At 34.5% G+C, this 15,526-nt stretch overlaps 1 protein-coding gene across 2 annotated transcripts; it reads left to right on the top strand.

Moving 5' to 3' along the window:
• Nucleotides 1-549: 549 nt before the first annotated feature.
• Nucleotides 550-14,567, top strand: LOC125670646 (ankyrin repeat and SOCS box protein 13-like). Of its 2 annotated transcripts, XM_056162289.1 has the most exons (7): nucleotides 550-697; nucleotides 4,247-4,496; nucleotides 5,680-5,740; nucleotides 6,344-6,494; nucleotides 7,287-7,421; nucleotides 9,638-9,832; nucleotides 14,355-14,567. In XM_056162289.1, exons 2-7 carry the CDS (start codon nucleotides 4,486-4,488, stop codon nucleotides 14,489-14,491), a joined length of 690 nt encoding a protein of 229 aa, XP_056018264.1. In that variant the 5' UTR covers nucleotides 550-697; nucleotides 4,247-4,485; the 3' UTR covers nucleotides 14,492-14,567. The 2 variants fall into 2 exon arrangements, with proteins under 2 accessions (XP_056018264.1, XP_048761898.2); XM_048905941.2 differs by lacking the exon at nucleotides 5,680-5,740.
• Nucleotides 14,568-15,526: the final 959 nt, after the last annotated feature.

Genomic DNA, 15,526 nt, shown 5'->3' with positions numbered 1-15,526 from the left:
AATGCCAAAACTTTTTTGCTTCGCCCTCAAATACGGTAACGCCGTAAAACATTATTTACTTTGAATAATAAACGAATACTAGTCTGTCACATTGAGTCTGAAGCATTCGGCAAACCTCGGCCGATTCCGGTACCCTACATCTAATGTTAGATGTAGGGTACCGGAATCGGCCGAGGTTTGCCGAATGAGTCTGAAGCAGAGGTGATTATGACGTCAATCACTCGTAATAGGATATTAAACAAATCGTTCCTGTTTAGATTTGTGATTTGATTCTAACTTCATAATGACATTACAATACAAAGAAAGTTAATTCAGAAATATTTATAATAACAGTCAACTCATTTTTCTTATAAATCGTTATATTGTATTTTTTTTTTAATCTTTGCAAATCCGTGCATGCGATCTTCTCCAGCTAAAACTGTCTCTAACCCCCCCCCCCCCCCCCAACCCCCCAAAAAATAGGTGTGGTTTTCGACAATGGGTGCTTGTGGGCTAGCGAATATACAAATCTATTTTTCGGAAAAATTGTGTCCTTTCTAAATTATCATTTATTTATAATGCGTTTCTGTTTATCCGGTTTATTTTACATACATACAAACTGCACAAGTTAGTAAACAAACTTACAAACACCTAAATCTACACACTGACGTAAGCACAGTCACGGTACTGAAGCTGGAGCTGGAGATTACTCGGAAAGGTAAATATAAAAGCTCTGTGATCAGTTCTGGAGAGTGCACGATTTCCATGATAAAATACGCAGTTGATATCACTAGAGTCTGAGATGCAGTCTGAGAAATTACTGATTTATAATTTGATTGTAGCTGCAGGTGTAATGTCATTTTTTGAATAACTAACCATGCGCATATCCAGGATTTTTTTTTTTTTTTTTATTTGCAATAAAGAAAACCAAACCTATTTGAAGCTCAAAATCCGAAATAGGATTAGGAGTGAGGGGATCCTTCAGTCCATGTATTCTCAATTTAAACCACAGGTATCCGAATTTTAATCAGTAAATAGATATAAATAGAAAAAAGAAAGAAAAGAATACCCTATCTATGTATTTATATATATAGATAGTGTTGTGTTTTTTTTTAATTTTTTCTATTTATATCTATTTACTGATTAAAATTCAGATACCTGTGATCAAACTTTGCATGTATCATGTATAGCAGCCCCTGTACGTAAAGATAATATTGTCTAAAACAGTGGGGACAGAACCAGCCTTCTCTCTCTCCCTCCCTCCCCCCTCCCTCCCTCCCTCTAGGTAAACTTGTTTACCTCTTGCTAAGTGCCTGATTTAGATAATAATCCAAAGAGACTTTCAAGGTTTAAACAACCATCAGTTTCTGGGGGTGATAAATGATTGTACAGTTTCTTTTGGATAAATTTTTGATAATGTCAGAATGAAGTAGTGATAGTTCAAACTCTACCAAAGTCAATGACTGTATGATAATGCAGTAGTTAGCATATTCTAATACGCCAGTTTCGAAATACGAACTCTTCTGTATAGGAGGTGCATTTATTGGAACTTGGAATGCCTAAGTGGGACAGAGTGGACCTACAGTCAATGAGGAAGATGATGAAATGTATTAATTAAAAGCGACTTCTCTTTAAATATGTAAATGTAGGAATTTCAAAAATACAAAATAGTATCGAAAGAAATGTTTTACCAAAGTGGAAACATACAAACAATGTCATATTTGCAAGAAATATCTTGGATATGGTACTTATGACCAACAAAATAACGTGACTTACGCAGTGACGAATATTTGTCCCACTCCCGCGTGTGAACAAATTCTTTCGCGCCTTACTATGTACGAGAGTTCTCCAAAGGGAAATAAATCGGATGTATCTCGAAACTGGCATATTCAGGGTTTGAAAAAAGAACTTGTTCACTTGTCCTGCACAAGTTAAATTTGGTTCCGGGTGAATGAATGTCATAATCTCCTCATTGATGAGTAACATTTCTGTAACTGCTGAATCTACTTTCATTTCAAAATTATTTGAAAATTAATTTTTTTTTACCATGTTCAGACTAAAAACTACTTTGCCTGTGTGCACAATACTGGTATAAACTACCTCAGTCATATGTTAACATCTGGGAGGTCTAACAGTGTAACAGACAAACCTCATTTCAAGATAACTCTTGTAAACATTTTTATTGTGTTAAACTTCAGAAGGAAAGTAAATAGAAAAGTAATTGATGTTTGTTTCCTGTTGGTAAATCATATCAACAGTTAATATAATGTCATCTACATGTACTTATATTACAAATAGCGACTGAGAACATGACTAGAAAGAGTTCACTATAAGTGATATTTACATGTATCACAAAATATCCCTTTGCAATCTAAAAAGCTGTTGTCAAAGAAGCAAAAAGGGGTTTGTTGTTGCCAAAATAGTGAAAGGTGTAAATATTAATATGTCAAATCCTAACCTATGGTTAAACATCAAATATGAATAAAATCGTAACATCAATCACCAGTATTGACATTAATCATTCCAGCATACATTCTTTTAACAACACTTTGTATGTCATTATAATATTTTCATGATAGTTTTGTGTTTGACTCTGTCCTCATTACGTAGCACACAAATGTAATAACTCAATATAACCATGATGGTATATATATTAATGGGGGAGAGAGAGAAACACACACACACACAGACCCTGTGTCACAGTGGTGAGGCACATAAAGTTCCTTGCTTAAACGCCCTAAGTGCTGAGCATTATAGGCCTAAATTTTGAAGCCCTTCACCGGCAATGGTGAAGTTAAACAATATACAACCAACCTACCACACACACTGTCCAGGTACAGCTAGCTCCTAAGTGATGGTGTCTCAGTAAAGCTGTTAAAATATTTGCAACTTTTGATTAAACAACATAAACGTCTATATATCTGAAAACGCAGACATTTATTCTCATTTTAATGAAACTCTTGGTATTTAACTTGATATTAATTTCTTAGTTGGTTTCTCTATGTTAATGATATATATGATCCAATGCAGTAGTTAGGGCTATACGGATTGTGGATATCAGCCTGGGTAGTTCAGTGGTTAGAGCACCTGACTAGTAATGCAGGGGTCCCGGGTTCAATTCCCAGTCCAGCCAAAGATTTTCTCCTCTCCTATACACATATATATATATATATATATATATACTACATTTGGTGCCGTTGACCACCCCTGCACTGCAGTTTGTCCTGCCAGGAGCGAAAAAGAACCTGGGGTTGTGTGTGTCTTTGAGGGCGAAGACAAGGAGGGAGGAATGTAGTTAGGACTATACAGACCATGGATATTAGCCTGAGTAGCACCTAACTAGTAATGCAGGGGTCCCGGGTTCGATTCCCAGTCCAGCGACAGATTTTCTTCTCTCTCCTATATATACTACACCATCAAGAAAGAATTACATATGATGTTGTGTTTTTGTATTAAATTTAAGAACTTTATTCAGGGAGCATGGCATTATGAACCACAATTGCTCTGCTGGCTTATTCCATAATGCATAAAATATAGGAAGTTTGACTTAAAAAAAAAACAAAAACGTTTACATTTCGTTTTTCATTCCCATGATGTTTAACTTGAACATTAGACCTTCTCTTGATATTGGGCTTTAGTGTCAGTGCAGGAAAGAAGAGAACAAGGAAACTTATTTATTGAAAAAATTCTAAATAAATAATTACTATTTGAAACAAATTTAGTTGATCAGCTATATTCAAGGGCACTATACAATCCCCTGCAGCTGTTTTACACTCTCAAGTTACCACTTAATACATGGTAGGCCAATTGTAGTGCACATCAATTCAATAGTTGATATCATTAATTCATTTGAAGAGAGCAACAATTCAATTATAGCACTCATCAATTTAACAGAATAATTAATGCTATCAACAATTCAATTAATGGGCGCAATTATTCAGAATTGAAGATATCATTATTTATTTGAAGATATCTTTAATTGAATTGTTGCATGCATCAAATGAATTGATGATATCTTCATATATAATTAAAGATATCTTCAATCATATGAGTTTATGTAAATTTGGTGCTCCATAATAAGTGATCTCCTTTTTATCTGGATTTTTATGCTATGGGTTGGTATATTGATATGATTGTCACATGTATGAAACATTACCTAAAGAACACTATGTTCTGAATTTCAAATGTCTTGATACAGTCTCTGCCTCAGTATATGAATTGTAGTACATGTAGTATGAATTTGCCCAGCATTGCACTATATTTTCAGTTCATCATGAAGTGACAGGAAGCTGAGCATGGCCAGCCTAGAGAGCTCGAATCCCATGTTTGATAGAGAAGTCCCAGAGGATGAGATGCACTCAGCTGTGAAAGCAAATGACTGCAGCAGATTACAGCAGCTGATACAGGCCGGTCACAGTGTCAATAAGGAGAGTATCGACCTGGTCCGACCTCTACACGAGGCCTGCTTCCAAGGCTATATTGACTGTGTAAAAATATTACTAGACAATGATGCTGAGGTAAATGAACTGAAACTCTAGATACCCCAAGCAATAGCTTGTCCAAATTATCTCTGATATAGCTGTAGTTTGTGTAACATGATCTCTGATAGCTTGTTCAATATATCTATGATAGCTTATCCAATATATTTCTTATAGCGTGTCCAATGTATCTCTGATAGCTTGTCCAATGTATCTCTGATAGCGTGTTCAAGATATCTCTGATAGCTTGTCCAATGTATCTCTGATAGCTTGTCCAATGTATCTCTGATAGCTTGTCCAATGTATCTCTGATAGCGTGTTCAAGATATCTCTGATAGCTTGTCCAAGATATCTAGCTTGTATAATATATCTCTGATAGCTTGCCCAATATATATCTGATAGCTTGGCCAATATATCTCTGATAACTTGTCCAATATATATCTGATAACTGGTCCAAAAAATCTTATAGCTTGTCCAATATATATCTGATAGCTTGTCCAAAAAATATTTGATAGCTAGCTTGTCTAATATATTTCTGATATCTTGTCTAATGAATCTCTGATAGCTTGTCTAATATATCTCTGATAACTTGTCTAATATATTTCTGATAGCTTGTCCAAAAAATCTCTGATAGCTTCATGTCCAATATATCTCTGATAGCTTGTCCAATATGGTGTGGTGCAATGCATCTGTCCATCTTTCAGCAACTTGTGGATCAGATAAAATCAATTCTTGTAAGGTGAGGATCATCAAACTTGGCACATATGTTCTCAATGATGAGAGGTAAACGCCTGTTGTTTTTCAAGGTCAAACTTACAGCGGTGATTTTGCAAACAAAATAAATTAGAAACACTACTAATAAGACTAGAATAATCAAACCTGACACTTGTATTCAAACATCGCAGATGCACGTCTGTCTGCATGTATGTCCGTCTGTCAGCATCTAGTCAGTCAAATAAAAGCAGTACTTCTATGGCCAATATCATCAAACTTGGTGCACATGTTCCCAATGATTAGAAGAAGAAGCCAAAGATTTTTCAAGGTCATAGGTCAAACTTACATAGGTTGTTGTATATGCACAAAACAAGAAAAGAAACAATGCTAATAAGGCTAGGATAATCAAACTTAATACACATAATTAACATTCATAGACACATGGTGTATGATGGTATGCTGAAGGTTTTCTGTGTAAATATCTGTTATCTTTCTTTTCATGCATCAGCACTTGTGGCAAGAATAAGGAGAGAACTAGGATAATCAAACCTCATACATATGTTCCCATGGTGAGAGGAAGATGTCTGTTTTTTCTCAGGATCAAAAGTCAAGATCATACTTTCTAGGATAATCATAAAGGAAAAGCAGGATTGATAAGGCTAGGATCAAACTTGGTGTATAATGTTCCCTGTAATGTTGCTATGTATATTTTGAAAAGTAATAATGATGTTTCTTGAGTTATACTTTATCAGAGTGAAATCTTCTCTCAGTTTGATGATTAACAAAGTCTTCTTAGAACTAACATTTCATTAATATTCTTTAGTGCCAGAAGAACATTGTCAGAGCCATTTTGGATCAAAGAATGGTTTATCTGGATGTAGATTTTTGCTTTAATTACTATATTAGATGTGCATATTTTGTAGCGTGAATATTACTCTTGTTAAAATGATTTTTATGATGCTGGAATAGCACACAGAAGATAAAAATCATGAAGAATAACTGGAAAAACATCAGATGGATTTTGGACTTGTCTCTCTCTCCCAATATGTGACTACTCATGATATGTAAATGTCCGGAGGGCCTGTTTTTACACCCTAAATAGCCCATACTATAATACTGGCATATACATGTTCTGTAATTTTAAGTACAGTGATATGTATACCCCCTGGCAGGTGAATGTGAGGAATATTGATGGAGCCACGCCTCTTTGTGATGCAGCCAGCAGTGGTCATGTGGACATAGTCAAGCTTTTGCTGGAGCGAGGGGCATATGTGAACCCCCCTCTTCTTCTATCCTCTCCTCTCCATGAAGCCACTCTCAGAGGTAAATAACAATCATCCTTGTCATCAAAACTACAGAAGCGCCAGGAGACTTTCAGCCATGGTGATTTGTCACAAATCTATCATTTTCGAAGTGACTGCTCTTCTCAGGCATGCAATATTGTGTGATATATTACATCGTAACATGTGCACATTTCAATGCTATGAATTACACTATAAAAGACTTTTGAATTAGCATAATTCATCATTTCTGACCTCATAGTTCATTATTGTAATTCATCACATATATTCTTTAAGAAATAATAACAAATGCTTGCTATCAATGCAGATAATTATGTGAAATATGTCCAACTCCATTTTAACAAACACATTGAATTTACATGACTCTCTTCTTGTGTACTTCTGAAGAGCAGAAATACCTTGTTAATCCATTGATGAAAAAATAATTTCTGAGGTAAAAAAGAATTGTTTTATTTTCAAAAATCTCTAAACCATTGGGGGTAATTCTTCAACAATGGAAACATCCCAGTAATGTCTTCACCACTACTTCTGTAGGAGAAGGATAATTGTTAGAAAATTTGGTAGTGGGTTCCACTATGTTTATGAAATCTAAAATTTATACTGTTTTATGCTTCCCATTAGTCTTGATTATTTCAAAGATTTTCACTTGGATGCTACAGATTTAGTCTACCTACTTTCACTTTCATGCAGGTAAAAATGAGTAGAGGTACTATCATTCACATACTTTCACTCTGATGCAGTTGAGATGTACAGATTATCGGTATATGTGTTCTGTTGTACAGTTGAGATTTTCTCTATTTACATGTACTTTCAGATAAGTGGGAGACAGTGGAGGTGTTGGCAATGGCAGGTGCTAATCTGAACTCCTCTGACTGTCACTTCGGAACTCCTCTTCATGTAGCAGCATGTCAAGGCAGTGTTAATTGTGCCCAGAGTCTGTTACAAGCAGGTCAAACTCTTTTTTCATTTACTTGGTACACAGAAATTAGATTTTTACATGCTAATGGAAATACATGTACATGTATATTCGTTTGGAGTTCTTGGGGCCCAGTATTGTAAGGAGTGGGGATGGGGTCAGTGAATCTCGAGTGCTTCTGCCTGCAATGCTCAACAAGTTGTATTTTAACAAGAATAAATATGGGTTACCCCATATCCAAGAAATTCAACTTTTGATTTACTCGTAGCAAATACTGTGACCAGTCTTGCTTTACTAGCAAACAGTGCGCACACCTGTCCTTGACCTTTTAACCTTGAAAAAAATGTACAATTACATGAACAATATTAAAGAAGGATAATTTAAAATCTTGTCTTTATATTAGCTGAAAAATACATATATAGAGTAATGCAAAAATCCAGAAGGTGAAAATCACTTTGTAGATATTTACTATGATATCCCCCTCCCCATCTAATTTTATTTCCTAGAAAATAAATTGCCCAATTAGGTTATTTCTTTTTTAATTGAAAAAGTGCCCACCCCAGAATCAATTGTGTGTCCCCTTTCTTGATAAAAAAAAAATAGTAGAAATATCTTATTTCCAAACCTTTAATCCACCCCTCCTATTTTTTAAAATTCTCTCTGTTATGGTTATATTTGTATTTTCTAAACCTTATGAATTCATAAATTTTGCACATGAGGATCACAACCTATGCACTTATTCAACAAGAAATGTATACTTTGCCTTAATAAATTTTATCTATATACTGGGAAAAAAAAACCAACAACCTGGGAATCATTTTGAATTGCAGGAAATTTTGTAAACGAGAGACTTAAATAAACTTTTCTGCGTAAACTTTTTTTCCATGCAAAAATACCACCTAGTACCTCATCTACGCAATACCGAGCTGTCTAGTAGAGAATATTGCAGATGTAATTTTTTTTTACATGTGTTTCTTTACTTTGTTCACTGACAACAAGCAGAAATCACATAAACTGCAATATAAATGTTGATAAGTTGAGTACCTTTAAAAAAAAAACCAAAAAACAAAAAAAAAATTCGTCACTCGTACATTTTTTACATGTGTTATATTTTTAAAAGTTGGAAAAATCCACATATATGTATTACTTTAATAAAATGATTTGATAGCCTTTTGTCTTTCAAAACTACCGTTACCAGTGGTAACATGTTTTCCTTTAGATATCACATTTATTCTCTTTTCTGTTCAGTTGTTTTTCTCTGCTCTGATTACATATATTTAATTAATACCAGCGTCTATGAAGCCGTGTTGACAAATCGTCATGCTTATTTATAACGGTCGATAACTCGTAGTCGTACGTATTGTATAAGACAAATGCCGATGTCAAAATCATCGGCATTTACCAGAAGTGCTCTGTTATACTTATAAATCCTTATAAAAAAGAAAACACACACACACACAAATTTAATGATTAACATTCTCTCTCAGAAGAAATTGTATGATAATTAACGAACAATAATCATGAAAGGAAAATAATTGTCAATCGAAGAATGACCTATATATTTTCGTGAAAAACACTGAGGAGGCAGCTAGCGTAGGAATATGAATACTTCTTATTTACGTTTCTGGTGAAAAAGTGATTTTCTTAAAATCATTTGACGTTAATTTTGTTTTCTTCTACGTATTACATACACATCGATATTCTAAACATTTGTTGTGATGTTCTATCTGCTGATCATGAATGGAACTATATTTTTTCAGAGCAATTGTGTGAAGAGTACCTGAATCCAGTAATAAATCTTGAATAGATAGTATGCACTGATCGAATTTATTAAAAACACTATGAAAAGTAATTAACATGAAATTTGATGTATGCACCCCTGTAAATTATAATATGGAACACACAAAACTATCCTAAACCTGTCCCTGGAATGTTGTGATGTGGTATCAGTTATAAAGACTGTCAACGTCTCTCCATCTACATATGTATACAGTGAAACCTGTCTGAGCGGGGAAACATTTTGTGTTGGTTGGATTTCATAGTGGGAAGAACATTTGATTACAAAGTGATACTATGTAGGTGTCAGATTATACAGTTTTAATGAATTATACAGGCATCACGGTCAACAGGTTGTACAGGTGTCAGATTATGCAGCATCAACAGATTGTGTGGATTTAACTGTATGAATTTTAACATAATCCAGGATCCACCCCATACATATGCTGACAGCTGTGTTGTGTATCCACTAGGTGCTTGTGTAAACTCCATTAAGAGTCTGAACACCCCCCTACATGAGGCAGCCCGCAGACAGGACATGGCCTTCATACTCCTCTTGTTGATGTATGGAGCAGACCCGACCGCACGGAATAACAACGGACTGAGGCCGATTGACCTAGTTTCCAGCTCTACACATCCTGCTAAACAAGTCCTGCTCCAGTGGGAGAGTGAGTACTCTATATCGACCAGTAAATTACTGTGACGGAGTTTTTTATGTCACCGGAGTCACTCATGTGACCTATTACTATTGGTCTGCATTCGTCATGCATAAACATATTCCTTTTGATAACTTCCTTTCCAATTCTTCTCAAATTTGGTATGAGGAATCTTTAGGACAAGAATGACATAAAATGCACCCTTTGGGGTCTAAGGGATGGGACAAAAACTGCCAAAAATTGACCAATTTTCGAACATCTTCTCTACAACCATACATCTGTAAGAACAATTAAATGTATTATTGTCATGTAGAGCAGGAAGGCCTCTACCAAAATTGTAAATTTCTTGATCCCTGGGGTAGGTGTCCTAACTACAAGGCAGTGCCAAACTTGGTATATGTATATAGTGTTTATGTGTAAAACATTTCAAAAGCATCTTCTTTAATGCTATTGGTGCTAAATAGAAACGAAAGAGATCTTTAGAAGGAGCGGGTAGTCCTTTACCAAAATTGTAAATTTCTTGATCCCTGGGGTAGATGTTTTGGTTCCAGGGTTGGGTCAAAATCATCATTGTGATTATTGTCTTTATCATTTGAAAGACTTCTATTTTTGATACTGTATCAAAACTAAATGTATGTATAGGAAAAGCAGAAAGGGGTGTACCAAAATTAAAAATGTTGCAACCCCAGGGTTCTGACTCTAAGGTGTGTCCAAAATACTCATATAGTGTTAATATAACGCATGTAAGGTCTTTCATCAGTATGGGCACTTCTAGAGAGATTTACATTTTAAGAACACATCTTGTTTTATACTGCTGCTGAATATTAGAATTTACTAAGATATGCTGAACAGATAGATTATTACAGATTTCATAGCCCTTGGGGCTAAAGACACTTTTGATGTACCAATAAGACCTGTGGGTCTCTTGAATGTTAAATGTAGGAGTTACTCCCCTTTAACTACTTGTGACTGGCTGTATCTGTCTAATAACTACACCACTAACTAGATTAGTAGATAAAGTGTTATTGAGCAGTTACATTGATTGTAATAGTATGAATTTGGATACTTACTTTAAGAAAATAATCTCTTTTGATTCAGATATCTAAGAAACTGAATTTTTTAAAATTATAGATGTTTTTGTAGAATTTTATTTCCTCTCTCATTAATTTAATTTAAACAGTATTTTATTTTGATGATTCATAATAGGATTGGACTCTCTCATTGATCACGTGATGGCAGGCAGAGAAAGCCACATGTATACACAGAGAGTCCTGATTCAAATTCTGGGAACCCTCTAATTAATTGACAAAAAGCTCAAGAACTGCCTTCTTAGATATTTTTCCATAATCAAACTCAGCTCCCCCCCCCCCCCCCCCTAAAAAAATAAAAATAAATTGAGCTGTCCAAAATGAGAACAAAACAGCAATTAAGTTCACTGTAGTATCACCATTTCCATTAAAGTCAAAATGTTGACGGTTTGAGAAGCATTAGAATTTTTTTCATGATGGAAGAGTTGTGGTTCTTTACAGAAGTAACCATCATGAACACATCTACATTAGGGACAGGTTCATTTATTATCTATTATCATGCGTTAGTAAAATTTTGGAGAGAATCATTTTCAAACATGTATATAATTATTTTCATAGTAATGATCTATTTTATCGATATCAAGCTGGATTTTTACCAGCTCATTCTACAGTTTATCAATTATTAGAAACTTATCATAGTATTGTTCAAAGTATTGATGAAGGGAAATCATGTTGTATGATATTTTGTGACCTATCAAAAGCATTTGATAGAGTATGGCATAATGATCTCATTTTTAAATTACAAACTTATGGTACATCTGATAGTCTTTTACATTGGTTCAAAAGCTACTTATGTCACAGATCACAAAAAGTAATGAATAGGGACCTTTTATCGTCAAAACTTGATATATTTGCTGGTGTACCCCAAGGTTCTGTTTTAGGACCTTTACTATTTTTGATTTATGTTAATGATGTTGCTGTAAATATGCTATCAATGTGTAGATTATTTGCGGATGACAACTCACTCCAGCAGTCCTCATATAATATGCTAGAAATTGAATACAAGCTTAATTATGATTTACATATACTAGAAAAATGGTCAAATAAGTGGCTTCTCAAATTCAATCCATCCAAGACTAAAGATGTTTATTTTCGAAAAAAGATAACTCTATTTTACCGAAATTATTTTTCCAAGGTGATAGATTGGAGTGTGTTCCAGTCCATCATCATCTAGGCTTATTATTGTCACATAACCTCAGTTGGTCTTTATACATTGATTCCATAGTTGATAAATCTTTTAAAAAATTAGGGCTTTTAAAAAAGCTTAAGTTCAAAATTGGTAGAAAACATCTGTCAAAATTGTATATAGCTTTTATTAGACCTACTCTTGAATATGCTTCAATTGTTTGGGATGGCTGTTCTGTTCACGATACTGATAAGCTTGAAAAAGTACAATTATGTGCAGTTAGAATTGTTACTGGTCTTCCTATTTTTGCATCTAGAGAATCCCTTTATTTAGAAACAGGCTGGCAAACTTTAAAAAGTAGACGTTATATTGCAAAAATGACTACCATGTTTAAAATTTGCAACGGTAGCGCCCCTGATTATTTAAATGAAATTATTCCACATAAACATGAAAATATATCCCTTTATAATACTAGGGACAATGATAAGTTTTACATTCCAAATTGCAGATTAGAGTTATTCAAAAAATCATTTGTACCTGACTCTGTAAAACAGTGGAATTTATTAAATTTAAGAAGCCATCTCAATCAATTCATTCCGCAAAAATATAACAGACATTACAAGACCACCATCATATTACTCTCTTGGAAAACGATATATCAACATTATTCATACAAAGCTAAGATACAACTATATACTTAATTATGATCTTTATAAACGAAATATTACAAATTGCCCGTTTTGTACATGTGGACATATTAACGAAGATGTATACCATCTCATTTTTGCTTGTAAAAATTACTCTAGGGCTAGAAATAATCTTTTTAATCACCTTTTCGTGCTTGACTTGGTTAATATTGATACAAAATTGTTATTATGCGGTAATGTCAATTTACCTCTGCAAACTAATATAACTATTTTTTCAGTTGTTCATAAATTTATAGAAGAAACTTGTAGATTCGTTTAATCATTGTACATTTTACCTGTTAATTATTACCTTGCATGACATATTGTAATATTTTAGGAGAGGGACTTGTAAGTTGTCAGAACTTGTTCCCAATCCTTTTGATTTCATCAATAAAATATGTTCAAAACAAAACAAACAAAACATCAAAAGATCATTCGGATAAAAATCAAGCATGCATCCCATTAGGTCGGCAAACCTCGTAAAACCCTTTAGATCCGCAACCCCTGTAATTTCCTCTAGATAGGTCTGCATCCTTACAATGCCCTTTAGGTCCACAACCATTGTAATGCCTTTTAGATCTGCAATTCTTGTAATTTCCTCTAACCTCGTCATTGGTTGTATAATTTCCACTGGAATCTGTACTCGCATGTAAAAATAGTGTGGATATACTATAAGAATAGCAAAGTCGTATTCCAAACGTACCTGCTGTCGCCACTGTAACAGAGGAATGACCTTTTTAATCAGTTTCTGAATATACATATATAGTAATATCCTATCTGCTTAGCTTAATGGGTTAAGTTATTAGGCTGGTAATCTCTAGATTATGCACTGGAGTACCGCAAATTTCACTCTAAATTGGACATTTAAAAAAAAAATAACAATGTGCTTGTGGCGAAATATTAACTAAAAATGTTTAAGAGTTATTCCCCTTTAACTACAATCCTCTAGCTATTAGGAAACCATTACCACCCAAGAAAAGAAATTATTCAAAAGTGTAGATAACAGAAATATTAAAAAGTATAGATAAAGGAAATATTTAAAAGTGAAGATAATGCAGATTTTTTTTTTATTCAAGTACCGTCCAAAAGTATTGACATTTATATGGTACAGTCGACATCCGTAATACAACATGTTCTACAACAGTTTCTACGAAAGCTTACCATAATTTTATAGAGACTACAACGGTCTGGTATTGTGCATTGTAGCACATGCGATTTACGGGGAGGTTACTCGATGCAAATTAAGATGGGGGTCACACATATATAAATCAACTGCCTTTGCAGTTATGCCCACAGGGTCCAAAAAGGAATAAAGTTATTTTATTTTATAATGAGATATCAGCTGTCGTCACATGATTCAATTAATCCATTCGACTTACTTTTAACTGAAAAGCTATCTTGTGTATACAAGTCCACGGGAAAGTGGAAAGTCTCCTGAGAATCGAATTGTATATTCCTTTTGAATGTTTAATATAAGAATCATGACGAATTTACACCTCACCATTCGGCTTACGTCAGCCGAGCCGACATCCATGGGGCTTCGTATGATCCGTAACCCCCTACTGTTTCTCTTGGAATTAGTCACGTTGTTTTATTTATAAATGATTATAATCATGATTTTACACGCCATGTAGGTAACCCACGGGATCTTAGACATTGCTGCCGCCTAGTGATCAGACGTTATTTGGGCACCGGAAGACTCAAATTCATAAAGGAACTTCCGGTCCCCAAACTCCTCCATCAGTACTTGGATTTCCGGTGTAACTTTTGATGGACTGAAACCTCTCTCGTGCCAAATACATTGTTAATGTTCTGTTGTTTGTCTAATAAAATGATGTTATAAAATTTTTAATTGTCATTTTCATTGTAAGGCCTATTTACACGACAGGTTCTTCAGTTGTATATGTTGAATAGATAGGTAAAGAATGTGATGTAAGAATGCAAAGTGTATATCAAAAAGTTAACAGATAAACCAATCGCAATCATGATTATTGGTCAAACAGTCCCGCCATACTGTACTGTATCAAAGGCGTTGCCATGGAAAGGAGATCTACAAATTTGGTACAGTACATATCCTTTAAAAGTTTGGGAAATTAGTTACAACCGCGTTTGAATGTAAAATAGTGCCGAGTAGGCGCTTCTCCTCGAGACATTTAGGGTAACCCATCTCATTGGTCGCTTATAGTCTGTTAATTTATTGCCCTTTCTACGACTCCCAAGTTATGAAATTCAACAGTAATTTGGAAATGATTTAAAGAAATATCACAATTTCAATTATCAAAAAAAAAAAAAAAAAATGATAATAATAAAAATCAAAGGTCGTGGTGGCTCAGTGGTAAGAGCGTTCTATTTGTGATACGGAGATGGTCGGTTCGAGTCCCTCTAGTGCCTTGGCCATGTCAAACGTAAGACGCAAATAGGCGATTAGTGCGTTGTCGCCAAATATATCTGCAGTTAGTTGACGTAAGAGTCGCGACTCTTTCGGATGATCTGCAAGATCCGATGTCCCGACAAGCTTTGGCACGATAAAGAAACCCTCACTGCTAAGACCCGGAACATAGGCCTAAATCAGCGACACTTCACCCAAAACTAGTGACGTCTTAATATGAGTGAAAAAGCCTCTAAGTGACGTAAATCAAATAAAACAAACAAAAATTGTGCACTTTAATTCGATGTTCTGATTGTTATCGAATCGGTTTGCCTCATCTGTAATTACATGTATAAGTAATGGGTTATTGGTGTTTGCTGCCAATTTTTGAACACTGGAACAGTCGGTTTCATTCGGGGAAATTAATATTTATTAAGC

This window comes from Ostrea edulis, chromosome 4 (assembly GCF_947568905.1).
Source record: "Ostrea edulis chromosome 4, xbOstEdul1.1, whole genome shotgun sequence".
In the NCBI taxonomy this organism is placed as follows: Eukaryota; Metazoa; Mollusca; class Bivalvia; order Ostreida; family Ostreidae; genus Ostrea; species Ostrea edulis.
The sequence above is the reverse complement of the archived record's forward strand: the minus strand, read 5'-3'. Positions and strand labels throughout refer to the sequence as shown.